The 17349-nt window shown below is 33.7% G+C and overlaps 2 protein-coding genes across 4 annotated transcripts in view; one reads left to right on the top strand and one right to left on the bottom strand.

The window, feature by feature from the left end:
* INTS6 (integrator complex subunit 6) overlaps window positions 1-17349 on the top strand; it is a 106977-nt gene that overhangs the window by 81240 nt on the left and 8388 nt on the right. For 2 of the 3 annotated variants that reach the window (XR_007952183.1, XR_007952184.1), the window contains exons 13-18: window positions 371-497; window positions 951-1093; window positions 2086-2320; window positions 3546-3920; window positions 5261-5354; window positions 6740-7306. Coding sequence is in view for 1 of the 3 variants with exons in the window: in XM_051987375.1 (XP_051843335.1) it covers window positions 371-497; window positions 951-1093; window positions 2086-2320; window positions 3546-3920; window positions 5261-5354; window positions 6740-6833 (1068 nt within the window). In the remaining 2 variants the exon portion in view is untranslated. Of the gene's footprint in view, window positions 1-370; window positions 498-950; window positions 1094-2085; window positions 2321-3545; window positions 3921-5260; window positions 5355-6739; window positions 7424-17349 lie in introns of those variants that run through there. The other variant, XM_051987375.1, reaches the window with a different exon arrangement.
* The window catches only part of SERPINE3 (serpin family E member 3), a 37241-nt gene continuing 28329 nt past the window's right edge, over window positions 8438-17349 (bottom strand). The window contains exons 6-8 of the mRNA XM_051987377.1: window positions 12165-12251; window positions 11358-11441; window positions 8438-8604 (exon numbers count right to left, since the gene is read on the bottom strand). Of these exons, the coding sequence (XP_051843337.1) occupies window positions 8561-8604; window positions 11358-11441; window positions 12165-12251 (215 nt within the window). The 3' untranslated portion in view covers window positions 8438-8560. The remainder of the gene's footprint in view (window positions 8605-11357; window positions 11442-12164; window positions 12252-17349) is intronic.

Raw genomic sequence — 17349 nt, 5'->3', positions numbered from 1 at the left:
TCATTTGTCTTTGAAATAATTTATTCTGATTCTTTGAAAATTGCTAATTCATGTATACCATAGAGCTCTATTAACTATTTCATAAAATGTGGCAATTGAAAAGACCTTAAATATAGTATTAAAAAGGCCTCTGATCAGTAGTCACCCAGGATCAACTTAAGTGATTCCAGGGGTGGAAGTTTACTACTTTAGACAACCCATTGCATTATTGTGTAGCTCTTAGAACGCTGTTCCCCTTTTTTCAGGCTAAACTGATTAAGTAGAATGTTCTGTTCTCTAAACATTTCCCAGATAAGAGAGTTTACTGTATTTCCTATTACATTTATGGAAGTATTGATTTAAATTTTCTCTCTTACAACTTTAATTTTAGGATTTGAAGCCACAGACCTTTAGAAATGCTTATGATATACCCAGGCGAAATCTTTTGGATCACTTAACAAGGATGAGATCTAATCTTTTGAAGACAACCCGAAAATATCTTAAAGGTCAAGATGAAGGTTAGATGGCTGATTATTTGTATTTCCTTTGTGGTTCATACAAACATGATATCATTACTATAAAGCTTCTGTGATGTTATAATAAAAACTTTTTATAGGAAGTTCTAACCATAGATCCCAGGGCATTCTCTCCTTTTTACTAAATGACATTTGTTACTTGTTTCTAAAAAGTTGTGTGAATGTAAGGTAGTGAACATGGATTTTCATAGTAGGATTTCTCATTGGACTTAGGTCTGTACCAGTGAGTGTTTACCAGAATATTTCAGGTATTCTGAAAACCCTGAGGGATATTGGTATAATGGAAATTTTCACAACATATTTTACATTTTGAAGACTATTTTCACACTAATAATTTCACGTGGAACTTATTCTGATGATAATTTGGTAACTGATTATATATGCAGTCTGATGAAATTAATTTAGCAGAATTTTCTTTTGGTTCTATTTTGTTAGATCAAGTGCACAGTGTTCCTATAGCACAAATGGGGAATTACCAAGAGTACCTCAAGCAGATACCTTCTCCTCTTAGAGAACTTGATCCTGACCAACCTCGTAGGCTACATACATTCGGGAACCCCTTCAAGCTAGACAAAAAGGTAACTTTTAAAAGTCTTTCTTTCTTAATATAACTGGGAGACATTTTAAAAAACAAATTTAAGCATAATTTAAAATAACTAATTTCTGGAACATGAACCAAAGTGTTAACTTTTTATTACAGAAATTAAAATACCAATAGTAATGAAACTTGATAGTAATGCATATCTTAAAAGTCAGGCAGAATAAAAATTTGATTTGATTATCCTCATTCGCTTCTTTTTTAATAAAAGGAACCAGTGTTTAGCATAGACAAAATCTGACAATGAAGATCTTTTTGTTTAAAAGAAGGAAAAACCTCATACAGACTACTATATAGTATAATCACTACTAATCACTATATTTCATCATGAAGCGAAAACCCCACTTCTGCCTCTTATCCCCCAATAATTTTTCTTTAAAACTAAGAAGCCATGTGTATTTCATGTTTGTTTAATATGAATTCTTTCAGTAAATAGGAATTCTTTATGTTTTTCCAGGAATAAATCAACTTTAATGCCATTACGGTACCTTTTCTCTGATTTTTGTTTTAAATGGTCATTTAGGACGTTATTTATTTTGTATTCTTCAGTTTTCTTTGGTTGGTTGTTTCTTAGTACTTCCACATAAACTTAAAATATTATATACTTTTTTGCCTTTCTCATTTCCTTTTATAGCATTTTGTCCATACTGGAGTAATGTTCTCTAAAGCTTATGAAGATTTAAGTGTTTCTAAGTAATATATTGAGAATTATTTGCATCCATTGTCTTAAACTAAATTGAATTTAAAGGGATTCGGCTTTCCATCTTGTACATATCTCAGTTTGTTCACCTGAGGACTAAAATAAAGAGATTTTTTTTTTCCTCATTCGATTATTGAATATGTAGTAGTAAGTGGTCTTTTAGGTGCATAATGTATGTTTTTAATTGGAACCTTAATTTTTCTAAGTGTGATCTTTTAAAAATTGTGAAATATTCTTGTTTAATAAGAATATGTTATTGGTTTTACTCATAGGGTATGATGATAGATGAAGCAGATGAATTTGTATCTGGACCTCAGAATAAACACAAACGACCTGGAGAACCAAATATGCAAGGGATCCCCAAAAGACGTCGTTGTATGTCTCCACTTCTAAGAGGAAGACAGCAGAATCCTCCAATTGCAAATAATCATATTGGAGGAAAAGGGCCTCCTGTACCTACTGCACAAGCACAGCCAGATCTTATTAAGCCTCTTCCTCTTCACAAAAGTTTGTTATACTTTTTTTTCCCTTTTGATTCTTCTTCAATTATTTTTATTATATAATCAGATACAGTCATTTTGATTAGGCACCAGATACTTGTAAAGATGATTTTTATTTGTTTCAGTGAGCACTTTTTTCATTTCCTTAGAATAAAATTTACTAAGCACTTGGATATTCATGCCATTGCTTTAGGGACTTTGACATTTTCAAAATGTCATTTGTGACTTGTAAATTTATCAAATTAAAAATGTGACAATTTCTAAAGCTTATACAGAAGAAAAAGTGATTCTTGTAGGAAAAGATAGCGTGGTATAGTTTCAATTTGCTAAATTATCATAAATTTGAACATAATAACAATCATATCTAACATTAATGTATCACTTAAAAGTTTGCAATGCATTTTGCACTTACTATCTCATTGTAGCTTTACCTTTGAGGTATGTGTTTTAGAGATAAGAACATTTGAACCTCAAAGAAGTGACATATTTAACAGACCTAGATCCTCACTAATATGTTCATGAGGCAAGAGTTAAAATCAAATCTGCTTGACTCCAGGTCCAGCCATTTTATTTATTAGTTCACAGAGCAATATTATCTGGAACCCAGATGGTGTATGTGGTGTTATAGATTTTGTTAAATCAGAATTCAAGTTACGAATTATGAGGTGACAGTGACCTCAGAGTCCATTTCTTCCGAATCCTTTCGTTTATTAAGGAAGGATCTGAAGTTGAGAGAATTTAAGGAATTTGCCTCAGAGTCAGGCAGAAGTAAGAGCAGAGCTCAGGTTCCCATTTGGGGATGCTGTACCTTCTTTCTTTCCAAGCCTTCTAATATTATCTCTTGTTTTCAAATTGTAATATAGCTGGTTAAGTCCAATTGTTCTTCCTTAGCATGCCCCAGGTAGATCACGGGAACAGAATGAGAGAGACAGGTACAGCATAGCCCCCTGTGTAAAGGGGATGCCGTCAGTAAACATATATTCATTCTATTAAGCACAGAGCTAAGTATAAAAACAAATTATGTGGATTGTTTCTCTTTCCCATGAAGTGACTGACCTACCATATCTAAAAGGTACAGTGCCTGCACATGTGTGTAGGCACACAACCTGTTGGCTGCTTTGTCATTGTGTAGGGATAGTTTGCCATGCTTAGGCAATGATCTTATAGTCTCTCACTAAATGCTTCCCATTTGGCCTTGTCTTTATGACTTCTCTTCTCATCTTTGTTTTTAGCTTCAGAAACCACTAATGAGATGGCAGTGGATGATGTGGTTGAGAATCATGTTGCAGACCAACTGTCATCAGACATTGCGTCAAATGCGATGGATTCTGAGTTTTCACCACCCTCTTCTCCAGTCAGTTTATTGGAGCGACCAACCAATCATACAGAGGCTCTTGGCCATGATCATTTAGGAACTAATGACCTTACTGTGGGTGGATTTTTAGAAAATCATGAGGAACCAAGAGATAAAGAACAGTGTGCTGAGGATAACATACCAGCATCTTCACTTAACAAGGGGAAAAAGTTGATGCATTGCAGAAGCCACGAGGAGGTCAACATTGAATTAAAAGCACAAATAATGAAGGAAATTCGAAAGCCAGGAAGAAGTATGTGCTATTACAGATATATCTCAAATGTGATGGAGTTTTATATGACCATAGAGGACTAATTGTGACACAGATCTAAATCTATCTCAGTACTGAACAACTTTAGAGCTTAAATGACTTTCATTGCCTTTTCAGTTTCATTTTGAATGCAGTCACCTCTCCAGGAATTGAATTTCCTCTCCCAGCATGCAGATGTAATAATAGCAAAATTGTGATTTTTGCATTGTATATTTTATTTCAGTCAATGAGCAGCAAGCATTTATTTGAAGGTTACCTGTACCTAAGATAATGCTTTATGTGCTTGTTGGCTACATTAGGGCCAAGGTCCTATATTACTTAAATCTTTTTTTCTCCCATCTCATAGTGCTATATACATATTGTAGACATTTAATAAATGTCTTTTGAAGTTGAATATCATGATTAAGCATAACCATAGGGATGTGAACAGTGTTTTAGCTTAAAAACAGATATGTGTGGGGAGAGGAGGTGGTATTTATTGCATGCCTTCTTTGTGCCAGACACTGTGCTATGTGCTTTGCAATTATTGTCTTATTTAATCCTCTTGACAACTCCAAGAGATAGATGATATTATGGTGACTAACTTATAGTTGAGGACAATGAGGCAGAGGTCAAATTACCTACTCAGGTTCACACAGCCCAGTAGATGTTTGAGATGTCAGTTTTGAACTCCAGTCTTTTTGAGTCAACACCCAGTTCTTTATCCACTACATCAAAATACATAGATATTTAATAGAAATTATTTTAACTTTAAATTTACCATAGTTAACTTATTCACTCATTCCATAAACATTTATTGAACATCTGCTATTTGTAAAATGTTGGGAGATAACAAAAAATTATGCAATTTCTTGCCCTCAAGAAACTTAATAATCTAGTCCATCATTTGAAATACCCTAAATCTTTATACATAAAGCTTGAAAATCCATTCTCTACCCTCTCTCACAAACACTCAAGTTTACTTAAAAATTTTTTTCTTAACAGTTGAGAAATACTTGAGTAAAGAAATTATTTGTATCTTGTTTTAGTTGGACATACACAGATGTCTACAAAATTGATGGTTTTAGACCCATTACTTTGCTATAGGAGCCATCTCAAAATATTGTTATATAAATTACTTTCTTCTTGTGCACATTTATTTTCCTTAACAATACATGTATGGGGTGCATTATGAATCATAAATCTAAGTGTTAATATTTGTATCTTCATATTTTAGTATGTCATTTCTTTGTAAAACAAGCACCTACAAAAGATAATTTAGCAAATGGTTACGTACATGAAATCCACTTATTGAAATGCTGCTCTTTTTTCTTTTTTTTAAGAATATGAAAGAATCTTCACATTACTGAAACATGTTCAAGGCAGTTTGCAAACAAGACTAATATTTTTACAGAATGTTATTAAAGAAGCATCAAGGTATGTGATCTGGGAACAACAAAACTGTCAAACAAAATGACTGATCTAACTTAATGTAATTCTATAGAGGATTGTCTTTGACATTTGCATATGCATTCTGCATATACTCCCATATGGACATCTTCTTTGTTTAATAAAATTTTACCAGTTAAAAGAAAATATTTAGAGTCCTCAGAAACCATGGAATAAATGCTTTTATATATAAGCAGACTTTGAAGAATTTGGACTATTTCATCTCTCCCAGTCTGTTGTTTTGTTATCTTTTGTTTCTTCAACTTTTGATTTTTTTATTTTTTATTTATTGTAATTAAATAAGCATAAATGCTGCTGATTAGAGATAAGACATTGAATGGGATGTATTTATAGGTGGGAACTCCCTGTCACAATTAAGTGGACTAGGTCAGCCAGAATTTTAGCTGTACCACAAGTGTAAAAACTGTGATGAATCTGGATCAGATTATTGTGATTGATATAGTTACATGAATTAAGTAGACTTAATTTTAAAAATGGTTGTATTTTAAACCTGAAAGGAATAGTGGCAACCTCTGTGCTGCTCAGATAATGATGTAAGTGAAAAAAGAGCATCTCTTTGTTGAAAGATAGCTTATTTAGAGTGAGGGCCGTAGTACTAGAACCAGAAGTTCAGGAGACTTGGATTCTGGTCCTAGCACTCTCTTTGTGATCTTGGCCAAGTTTCTTTGCTTTTTCCTCCTCTAGAAAATGAGGGAGCTGGTCCTGGAATCTGTGCTGGACTTGGAGCTGAAGTACATTTGCTTTTTTGATTCTTAATACTTCCCACTCCCTTTGAGGCATCTGGCAGTTGATAGAATCTCACTCGGCCTTATTTTTCCTCATCTACAGATGAGATGAGATGATTCCTTACAGCAGCTGTGATCCCAGACTTTTAGATCATTTAAGATGAAGATGATAATGAGTCCCTTATGGTTTGGAAGATTTGAATTTATTGCAATTTGATCTAATTATGTTAACCTTGCCAATTTTAGAACGGGTTTTTTTGTTTTTGTTTCTGTATTTAATTGTACTAATGCTCATTTCATTTTTTCTTACCCTTATGTCCATGCTTTGCTTATGTTCGCATCATTGATGTATGCCAAGAAGATTGATGTTTCAGTCATTATTTCAGGCCCCTATTTTATGCGATATTCTTAGAAACAATATTTATATAAATTTATTTGGTTTTTATTAAATTGGCCTCCAGGTTTAAATGATATCTTATCTTTATAGTAGTTTGTCACATTTGTTTTTATGCTCATGTCTCTGAAGTCCTAAGATAAGCCATTTTGAAAAATATTTTTCTACTTGCAATGTCATACTCTTTATCCCCTTTTAATTAAGTGGTGTTTTGGTTTTTTTTCCTCACACAGGTTTAAAAAGCGAATGCTAATAGAGCAATTGGAGGGCTTCTTGGAAGAAATTCATCGCAGATCAAATCAGATAAATCATATTAATAGCAATTAAAAAGAAACTAGAATGTGGCCGCCTCTTTTCCCTCCCTCCCCCCCAAACACAAAGTAAAACTATGACTGAAGGAGTACACTGCTGTGATCTTTGCATTCGTTTTTGACAAGCACTGTTGGCTATTTGAAATACTAAAAGCAGCAAGTCTACAGATCCTGTTTTCATCATTTTACAGTGACCTTTCTTCATTTTGGTTTATTTTTGTAATGTGAAAATTATCACTCAAGAACATTTTTATTTAACAAACTAAAACAAAAAAATCCCATAGAAATTCTTGCTTGTCATTGACTCTTGCGTGTCAATTTCCCTCAGGTTCTATTTTCTTAAATCCAACCTTCAAAATTGTCACCTCTGTTAAGGTTGAATTTTGCCAAAAAAGGAAAAAAAAGAAAAAAAGAAAAGACAAAAAGACAAAAAAAAGAAAAAAGTTACTTTGTAATTTTTTGGGGAAAAAGCACATACATAAAAACAAGGTAATGTTTTGTATATACAGTTATTTTGGATATATTATTGTAAGTTGTACAAATGTATTTTGAAGAATATTTAAGAAAAGCACTTTTGTTATTCCATCAATAAATGCTCTATTTTAATCTTGTGTGTTTTAGGAAGTAGTCAAATTTAAAATAATCCTTTTAAGGAAAATTGTTGATCAGCATAATTTTTAAGGCATCATCTTTTTAGTATTAGAAATATTATACTCTTTGAAGTTTGTTTGTTAGAGTTCAACATAGTCTTATCAAGATCCTTGCAACATACATAATCTGATTGTTTCATTAGAATATTGACCTAAACATATTTCCATTATTACTCCATCTCCAAATTACAGGGGAAAACTATACCTATGGCACACAGGCAAACATGTAATTAGGACCAGAGAGATGTGGCACAGGAAAGAATGCCTGAAGGAATTCAAGGAATAAAAGCTTGGAGCTTTAATTAGTAGCTCTTATACTTCCCCTCTGCTCCTTTCTTCTGTTTAGAAATAGCTGTTAACTATGAACGGCTAGAAGGCAGTTGTTTGGGATACATCTTGCACAATATGTTGGTTCAGATATCTAGTCAATCTTTTGAATTGAATACTCTAGGTTCCAGTTGTTTAAGGGAAGATCTTCAAAGATTGCTGTAATCAGGAAAAGGATCTAGTCTTCTAGTAGCCTATTAAATATTAAGCTTGAATTTTAGAGGAATTGAGACATTTTCAGATTATTTTTCCATGTTTCAAGAGCTTATTGATAAAGTAAAGAAGGGAACTTGTTTTTCTGGATTATAGTTTTGGCTCATATCCACTGCTGAATTCAGTACCTTGCATAAAGTTAGAGATTACTAGTTAAGTAGAAGTCACCAGTTAGTGACTTAACCAAGGCTAACTGGAGGTTGAGTATATACACTATTCCTGAGGCCTTAGCATGACTTTGTTTGCACTGTTCTGGGCTCAGTGTTACTGCTTCTTCTGCACACTTTGAAATTTGGTGGCCATTAAAACTCTGATTACTACTAATGGTCCCCACATATATTTTAATAAGCCAAAAGAAAATAAGAAGTTGATGGGTAAGAGAAAAATCAGTGCATGATAACATGTTAGTAATTTTGTAAGAGTTTTCAAGTTCATTCAAATCACACACCTTTATTCTAGAAGAATTCAGATGTAATAAAAGTAGTCACAAGTTTGTTGAGGGGAAGAAAGCTGAATGCACAGAGGAAAGTGAAGAAACCACCTTGGAGATCTATTATTCTAGGGGATTTGTAACTCTTCCAATACAGAAGACAGAACCTGTGAATAAAAATAATACAATGCTACTTATTATTTTTCTAAGCTTTTAAAAACCCTTGATCTATACAAAATATCTATCAGTAAAGTAGCATCTAATTCACTGTTGAGAAGTTAGTCATTTAAAATTATTGCAAAATGGAAACTAAGTATAGAATAATTGACTTGCTATTTAAGTCTCAATCATAAAAGCTGAGTATGAGATGGCTAGACTAAGTGAAGTCTTTTAATTAATATTCCTTCTAGATAGGACTATCAGAATACCTGTGGAACAGGTTCATTTCATTTTGGTTTTCAAATACTGATCATGTAAACATTTTTTCCCATATGTTCAGTATGTCAGTTCTGCTTTTATGTTATCTGCTGGAAGATGAGTTAAGTCATCACATTCAATTTAAATTAGATTAGCTGGCTCTCCCCATACTGTCACTAGCAAAAAGAGCTCCCCTTCCCAGTCCCCTTCGTTCTCTTTGTCATCCGCTTGCCTCTCTAGGTCAGTAAGTACAGTCTGTGTCCTCCTGTTTCCAGTGCTTGTACTGCTGTCTCAATGCCTTTATGTTGTGTCTTAGTGTGGTGTTAGGAGAGAGTAAATTCATTTATACTGTATTCAGTCTTACAAGGCTGAAGATATTTTTACAGGGATGTTTGCATTTTATCAAGCTGGAATCTTTTTAAGCCAAAGGAGTGGATTCTTAATTGTTGAATTTTAATTATCAGCAAAGAGTAAAGAAGTAATTTTGGCCCCTCAATTCAGTTTGTAAGACTGGCCCCAAAGATTTGATTGTCTTCAAGTTTTAAATTATCCCAATTCCCTAGTCCTTTTTGTTATGTTTCATTTATCTTCATGCCCATTGCCTTATTTTGGAATTCAGTTTCAACAGTTCTGATAAAAATGATCAACTCAGTGTACTTCTATCTAGAATAATGTTGTTGTTGAATTATTTTAACCTAAAATGCAGTCAGGGCAAATTCCTCTACCACTTTTATTGTCTCCTTCATTAGAACTTTTAACTTCCAACTTGAGGCACTAGCAAAGACCTTTTTATTTAATTTTTTTAGAGATTGTTAGGGGTGGAAGGAGAGGAAATAATTGAACCTAAAAGTGCTTCAATGTGTATTCATTGTTTTTTGGCTTTTGAAATGACCATTTAAACTCTCAGGGACTTGCCTTTGAATAGATTTTTATATTCACATTGCAATTCCTGATTAAAGTAGTGATTTTGGCATCTGATTGGATACTTGAGGCAGCATTCTGTTCTTCCATAGATCTTAAAATTTTAATGTCATTTTTCAAAAAGATTACATTCATTCAGAGGGAACCTCTAACTTTGAACATGACCTCATAGCCAGCTATGCCCTGACCATGCTATTCTGTTGTATTTCTGCCCTATTATATTTTATTGTTTCAGAGAGACAGCCCAAAATTAACTTTACTTTTATGTTCTTGGGGATGAACCATTTCTAACTGAGGGTTCATTAAATTCCTGCCTTTGAGGAGTTAATGGCCTTGCCTTTTCCTTCCACATTACCACCTGCACTCCAAACCTGCCAAAAGTCAAAATACTGGAAGTATATTTATGAATCTCTTCTTACAGAGATTATCGTCTACTAAAGAATTAATTTCATCTGTTTCATTAGAAAATATTCCTTTTATTTTCAGCTTAAGGAACAATAGAAAGTTAATAATTCTCAGATAAAATGCTATTGACAGAATTTCCCTAGCAGGTTTGTATAGTAAACATTTCCCTAAGTGTTCCTGTTTTTTTATTTAAACTCTTAAACATTATCATTTTCCTCTGTTGATAAAAATCGTGCCTAATGTTGAGTCCAGTTAGATCACCTTTGCCTGATTTAAGTCTTATTCCATTTTGTTCCTTTTTACTTGCCAATGCCAGTCTGCTGAAAATACCTTTTCCTTCTTGGGATGTTAAAGATTGCCAAAGGAGGGAAAAAGCAAACAGTTAAGCTATGCATGCAAAGAGAAACAAAACACTGTTCAATTTTGCCAAATTTGAGAGGTTCGGCCTCTTCTGACTTGCCAAGGCCTTATATTGTAAATTTGCCTATGTAATGAAAGCTGTGTGGTGCCCAAAAGTGCTTAGGGGAAAGATATTTTGTTTCTTGTGCTATTTCAACAAGAGTGTGGAAAATGTAAGATGGGTGGTCCAGCTCTTTGGCTGAAAATCAGTATAGAAAATTCAGGAAAAATAAATAAATAATGATCTTAAATGCACCTCAAAGTGCCTTCCTTGGGTTAATACTTTTCTTTTCATGATGTTAGGGGTTCCCTTCAGTTAGTCAAGAATTGCTCTGGTGCACTCTAGTGGACTAAAAGTAGCCTCAGTCCCTAAGTTGTTGGATTTAGTATTGGGAAATCACTGATGAACCAAGCAAATGTTCTTAATATTCATACTTGTTTCCAGTCCAAAAATATAAGTAACAATCAGCACGCCACTGAATTGTTTTGATCCCACAGTCGTAGTGAGGATTAGTGCCTCCAATGATTTCTAAACACAGCCTCTGAAATTAAGGCCAAGAGTCTTCAGATAAGTGAAGGAACCCCAGTCAAAGCCTCACAGTTGACTCTGAGTGAATGTTGATGGCTTATCTTTTTTTTTTTATAAATTATAGAACATGCCATTAAATTGTACAACAGATTAAATCTAACAGTAAAACAGGTGAGCCCTTGTTTAGATAGGAGAGCCCAATCATTTGTGTGCAATTGATGAATCCCATCAAAGAAATTATTGAAGTACCTGTATTGGATTCTCTCAGGAAAAAGATGAACGGTCTGTCTGCCTTAAAAAATGGAGTCCTAGATCTTCTCAGTAGTACTAGAGCTATCAGAAAGATGGGAGGAAATAGAGCAATTAATATGATAATCTCTTCTTAGGATTTTACTGGAACTAGATAGAAGATAGGTTGATGGTCATCTAGCAATTCTACTTGTCCAATATTGAAATCTTTATTATATCATGTCCTTAAATAGGTTTAAACCTTTGCCAGAAGTGTCTGGTGAATGGAAAATCACTACCTCTCACAGCATCCCAGAAGAAAAACTACATTTAAATTGAAAAATAAAATATGTTTTTTGACTTTTTGAACATAAAAGATATTCTAATGACATTAGTTTCATGTTATTTACAAAAATTAAAGTTATCCTAATATTTGGCAGGAGGGAAGGTCAGGCAGTTCAGTGTCAGTACTGAGAAGAAAGCCAAGTTCTACCAATAGGTTCCAAGGCAGAAGTTACTTTGTGCTGAAATTAAATTTAAAATGTAAAAGTATACATTATTGTTGAATAGTAATAGTCATGAAGTTTTTTTTTTTTAAGTAGCTCTATATCTTTCTAACTTCATTTTCATTTTTGCAAATTCATTGCTCTTGCATTGTATTGCAATTATCCCTGAACTCAACATAGACTATCACACTTAAATTTCAAATAAAGTAAATAAATATAATAAAATTCAAAAAAGGCATGACAATCTGAACTTTGACACATTTAACACAAGTATGTGTGTCACACATAAATTCTCACTTTTTTATATCTTGTGTAAGTGTACCTGTTGTCCCAGATGCTTTGGTGCCATCTTCTAAAACTTCAATTCTGGCATTGTGAATTGCCTCAGAAACATAAAGGTCATCTTGGCCTATACCCAAGAAACGATAAAACTGGGGGTTACCTATTTGTATTATGGCTATTTGATTATAAGGATTTTAATGTTTGGAACTGTATGAGTTGATTGATCCATTTGTGGTATGTGGTGCACATTTTGGCTTTGCTATGGGATTTTCATTTAGAACTTGTTTTTTGAAAGGTAACCTCAGTTTTCAGCATGTATGTGAGGTTGAGATTTTATTTGATGAACTAAGAGTGATAGATATTGATAAAATGACTCCTACATTTTCCTTAGCAATAGTTCTACCACATGAAACAATTTATGTAATTATAGTAAAAGATATTTAATGAACTTGAATATAATTCAATTGAACACATTTATTAATAAGTACCAATTCTGTACAACTGGGCAAGATTCTAGAAGAAGAAACAGTTGAGAATAGACATGGTCTTTTGTCAGGGAGCTTAATTTAACATAGAAACATGATGCACACAGAAAACTAATGTAGAATTCTAACAGCTTATATTGTATAGTGCTTTAAGATTTGCCAAGGGCTTTTATCACAACAATCCTGTAAGGTAAGTATCAAAGAAGTATTATTTAGAGAAATCTTAGTTATGTGAGGTAGAGAGGATTGGTGAAAATTTCGTGAAATATGTAAGTTAAACTTTTCCTGGATGGATAGAAATTGTATAGTATCATACCACTGGCTTAATTGAATTCCTTTCAAAATAAGTTCAAGAGAACAAGGATCCATAGCTTTTGCCAAAAGCTTTGAATTTTAGGCAATGATATTGGTCTTCCCCTAAAGTTAAATATCCATTTAAAATATTGTAAAGCCTATGAGAGGAAAGAGTTGATATTATATGCCTCAAAATATAATCCAAATAGTTTACAAACGTCAAAGATGTTATGTATCAGTATGGCTATATTATTTAGTAAAAACAATTAGAACCTGCTACATACAAGACCTTATATTACAGCCTTAATAACACAAAGACAAAGAATTTATGACACAGACAAGATGTTACATAAGGTAGAATGTGATGGAAATGGGAGAGAATCTTAAGCTGTGAGGGAAGATGTCACAGAGAAGGTAGTACCTTTCTTCAGCTTTGAAGAAAGCCATGAAAGACATTCATTGATGGACAGAGTTGTGAGGTGGCCTGTGTGAACACCTATTAAATTTAGTAAATAGTAGTACAGCTTTGCAGGAAAATAGAATGCATGTAGGAGATTGATGTGAAATAAGACTGAAAAAATAGATAAGTTGGAATACAAAGGGCCTTAAGTATTAGGCAAGGAAGTTTATATAGTCAGCTCATAGACAATAGAGAATTGATTTTTAAAAAGGTAAATTTTGATCATACGAATCATCTGGTCAGATTGGGCATCTGGTCAGATTGGGCATCTGGAAGATTATGTAAAGGATTAGAAAGGGATCTCAAGTTTTTGTGAAATTGCTGTCAATTCTACCCATTTTATTGCTCTTTAATTTCCTTTTTTTGCTGGAATTTTATCCATGTCATACCTATGAATTCTGAATATCCCCCTAAGGTTCTGTCTTGGGCCCTATTCCCATTTCTCTCTATACTGTCTCAGTGAGTGATCTCATTAGTGCCCATGTGTTCAATTATTACCTCCACAGATGATTACCAGACCACTTCTAGTCTCTCTCCTGAGCTCCAGAGCATTACGTCATTAGCAATGGACATTTGAATTGGATGTCCTGTAGACACCTCTAAATTGGTGGATGAGACAGAAGTCATCGCTCCTCTTTTCTCTATTTGTCCTTCCAAACTTCCCTAGTCATCCAGGTGCTATTTTTGATTAGCATTAGCTAATCAAATTTATCATTATATTTTCACAATATCCTAAGTCTCCTTTCTTGGTCATGTGAGTACTTAGCCACCTCTAATTCAGGTGTTTATCACTTGTCTCTTATACTTTAGCAATGATTTGTTCTCACTGCTTAAAATCTCTTCACACTCCAATCCATCATCCACATAGCTGACAAGGTGATTTTTCTAAGATGTGGATCTAACAATGTCAACTTTATTCAGGTAACTTTGGAAGTTTCCTGTTAGCTCCAGGATCTGATACAAAGCCCTTTGAGGAGCATTTTGAATTCTTCCCAACCTGGCCTCTTTCTATATTCCCACTTAGCTCTCCTCTACACTCTATTACAGTCACACAATCCTAACTGCTGTTCCTTGCCTATTATCTCCTTTGTGCATTTGCCATGTCTGTCCTCCATGTTTGGGAGGTTTCATCTTCATCTTCAAAACCTAACTTAAGGCTACCTTGTGCATGAGTACTAATCTCTTTTTCTTCCTTCCCTGCCCCAATTTACACAGCCATTTCCCCAGGATTACTTTTCATGTACTCACTTCACAATCTTGAATTATCTAAGAATTTACATGTCTCAAACTAGAATATGGGCTTCTTTAGAGCAGAGGTGGTTTTTTGCCTTTTTTTGTCTCTAGTCTATCAAGAAGATGCCTGGCATAGACCTTATTAAAAACTTGATAGGTCAATTGATTGAGAGAATCTGAAAGCATGGAAAATAGGACCTTACTAATATAATCCCAGCAAGGAGGTAATAAGAGTCTGAACTAAATGCAATTTCAAATGTCATAAAATATTAGGAACCTAATCTACACTATTAAAGAGAAACTGGCACTGATAATGTAAACCAAAATTATTTTGGTTTTAGTTTTTTTTAGTTTTTAATTTTGACTTGCTATAGCATTTCTCCTCCAATCACTTCATTTTACAAATAAAGAAACTGAGGACCAGTGAAGTGATTTGACCCAAGTCATAAGTATTAAGTGCCATATTCAAGATTTGAACACATTATTTGGTTTAGGGGAAGAGAACATTTTTGCTTTGTTAAAAGTTTGGGTTTTTTTGGCTAATGTACGAATTATTTAGGAATTTCTTGTGCATGGTTAACAATAGGATGAAAACTTAGAATTTAAAATATATTACATGTAATTCATGTAGTAGATACATTTGAGAGATGACTTATCTCCTGTTAAGCAAAGCTTCTTAAACTGGGTTGGGGTCATGTAACTAAAAGTGAGAGGTTATAAAGAACTTGGCAACAGTAAAAGGTTTCTGAACATAGTGACCCAAAATTAATTAAAAATCAAGTGAATAATGAATTCAGAGTGTTTTTGGTAGTGTTTGCCTGTGTTGCATCATGTGACTTCATTGAAGCTTTCATTCTGAACATACAACATGCACACTTTGCACTGTGCATGCACAAATGCTACCAGAAACACCTTGATTTAGATTCGAGATGGGATTGCATAAACATTTCTTGAGCAAAAAGGGGTCAGGAATGGAAAAAGTTTGTTATAATGGGAGCTGGGATTATTTGATGAGAAATGGAATATTAATAGACATTTAAAAACAAACGAGTATAGTCGCAGCCAGATAATGCGAAAGTATGGAAATCATTGAAATTATAATCTAATTGATATATAGAAGAGAACTCTCCTTTCATCAATAGTGTCAAACTCAGAAACAGGGTCACATAATAACCACAAAACCACAAATATGGTGTTGTGTTGCTTTTTTAGTTATTTTGTTTAGCATTTCCCAATTAAATTTTGATCTGGTTCCCATAGCACTTTGAAATTTTGTAGGTGACTTGTGGCTTTGAGCCTTGTGTTTTTGACAGTCATTCTTCTAGATTTGTGTTCATCCTTAAGAGATACTCAGTTCCCAAATAGCTTGTTTCCAACTTCATTCTTTCCATTTGTATTTGAAGTAATCCATTGTTTTTCCTTAAAACTGAACATTCTTTGATTTATTCTACTAGTGAGTCTTTTACAATGCAGAACTTTGGGGGAGGAAAGGGATGGAATTACCATAAGCTAATAATAAGCAACTAGCATAATCGTAATTGAGAGTTGGAAGAGAAGTGAGACTAGTCCAGATTGTTTTTGAATTAAAATCCACTTTCCAATATAGCTTACAAGTGGCCATTTAGTTTTTACTTAAAAGATGTCCATCAAGATAAACCCCCTATTTTCCTAGGCAGTTACGTGGATTCTGATTGTTAGGGAGTTTTTTCCTACATCAAACCTAATTTGACTCTGTAATTTCAACCTGTAATTTCCTGACCACTTGGGCCAACTGGAACAAAATTAGACTCATTCCAGCTCTTGATGCACTTGATAATCATCTTCTCCTTTAAGTCTTCTCTTTTCCAGTCAAAGTATTCCTAATTATTCCACATGATCTTGATTTGGCATGAACTAGGTAGCAAAGTAGATAGAGTCCTAAGCCTGAAGATCTGAGTTCTGATTTGGCATCAGATATTTACTAACCCTATGTCTTTGGACATGTCACAACACAAAGAGGCTTTGCCTCAGTTCCCTTATCTGAAAAATGAGTTTGAGAAAGAAACAAACCACTCCAAGAAAACTAACCACTTTGCCAAGAAAACAATACATGGGGATTGAAATGATTGAACAATAACAAATTCACATCACCATTCTCATTGTGTTAATCTGAACATTCATTTACACAGGCTCTGAGTGCAAAAGTGGTCTCTGCTAGTGTTTCTTAAACTTTTTCCACTTGCATTTTTTTAAAAAAAACTTATGAGTACCAGATTCTCTCCCTTATCCCCACCCACAACTCCTATTAAGAAACTACATGTGAAGTTATACAAAACATTTCCATAAATCACATGAAAGAAAAAGATAGCCCACTCTAATAAAACTCTCAAGAAAAATAAAGTTAAAAAGAGAGACTATGATTGAATCTGTATTCAGACACAGTTTCTTCCCTAAGTCTGGATAGAATTTTTCATCATAAATCCTTCAGAGTAGTTGTGGATCATGGTATTGCTGAGAAGAGCAAAGTCATTTGCAGCTGGTCATCCTAGAACATTGCTATTACTTTGTGTACATTTCATTTTGCCTGAATTTAGGGAGGACTTTCCAAGTTTTACTTTGTCCACTTGCAACCCTTTTTGCCCAAGAAATTTTTACTGGATCAAAAATATATAGGTAAATAAAATAGATATACAGATCAAATGTTTACTGATAATCACATTTTTGTAACCTCCACATTCAGAAGCTTAGATTTAAATTTAAGAAAAACAGGACGG

Source organism: Antechinus flavipes, chromosome 3, assembly GCF_016432865.1.
Source record: "Antechinus flavipes isolate AdamAnt ecotype Samford, QLD, Australia chromosome 3, AdamAnt_v2, whole genome shotgun sequence".
Taxonomy (NCBI): Eukaryota; Metazoa; Chordata; class Mammalia; order Dasyuromorphia; family Dasyuridae; genus Antechinus; species Antechinus flavipes.
Note: the sequence above shows the minus strand (reverse complement) of the source record. Positions and strands in the feature narration are given on the sequence as shown.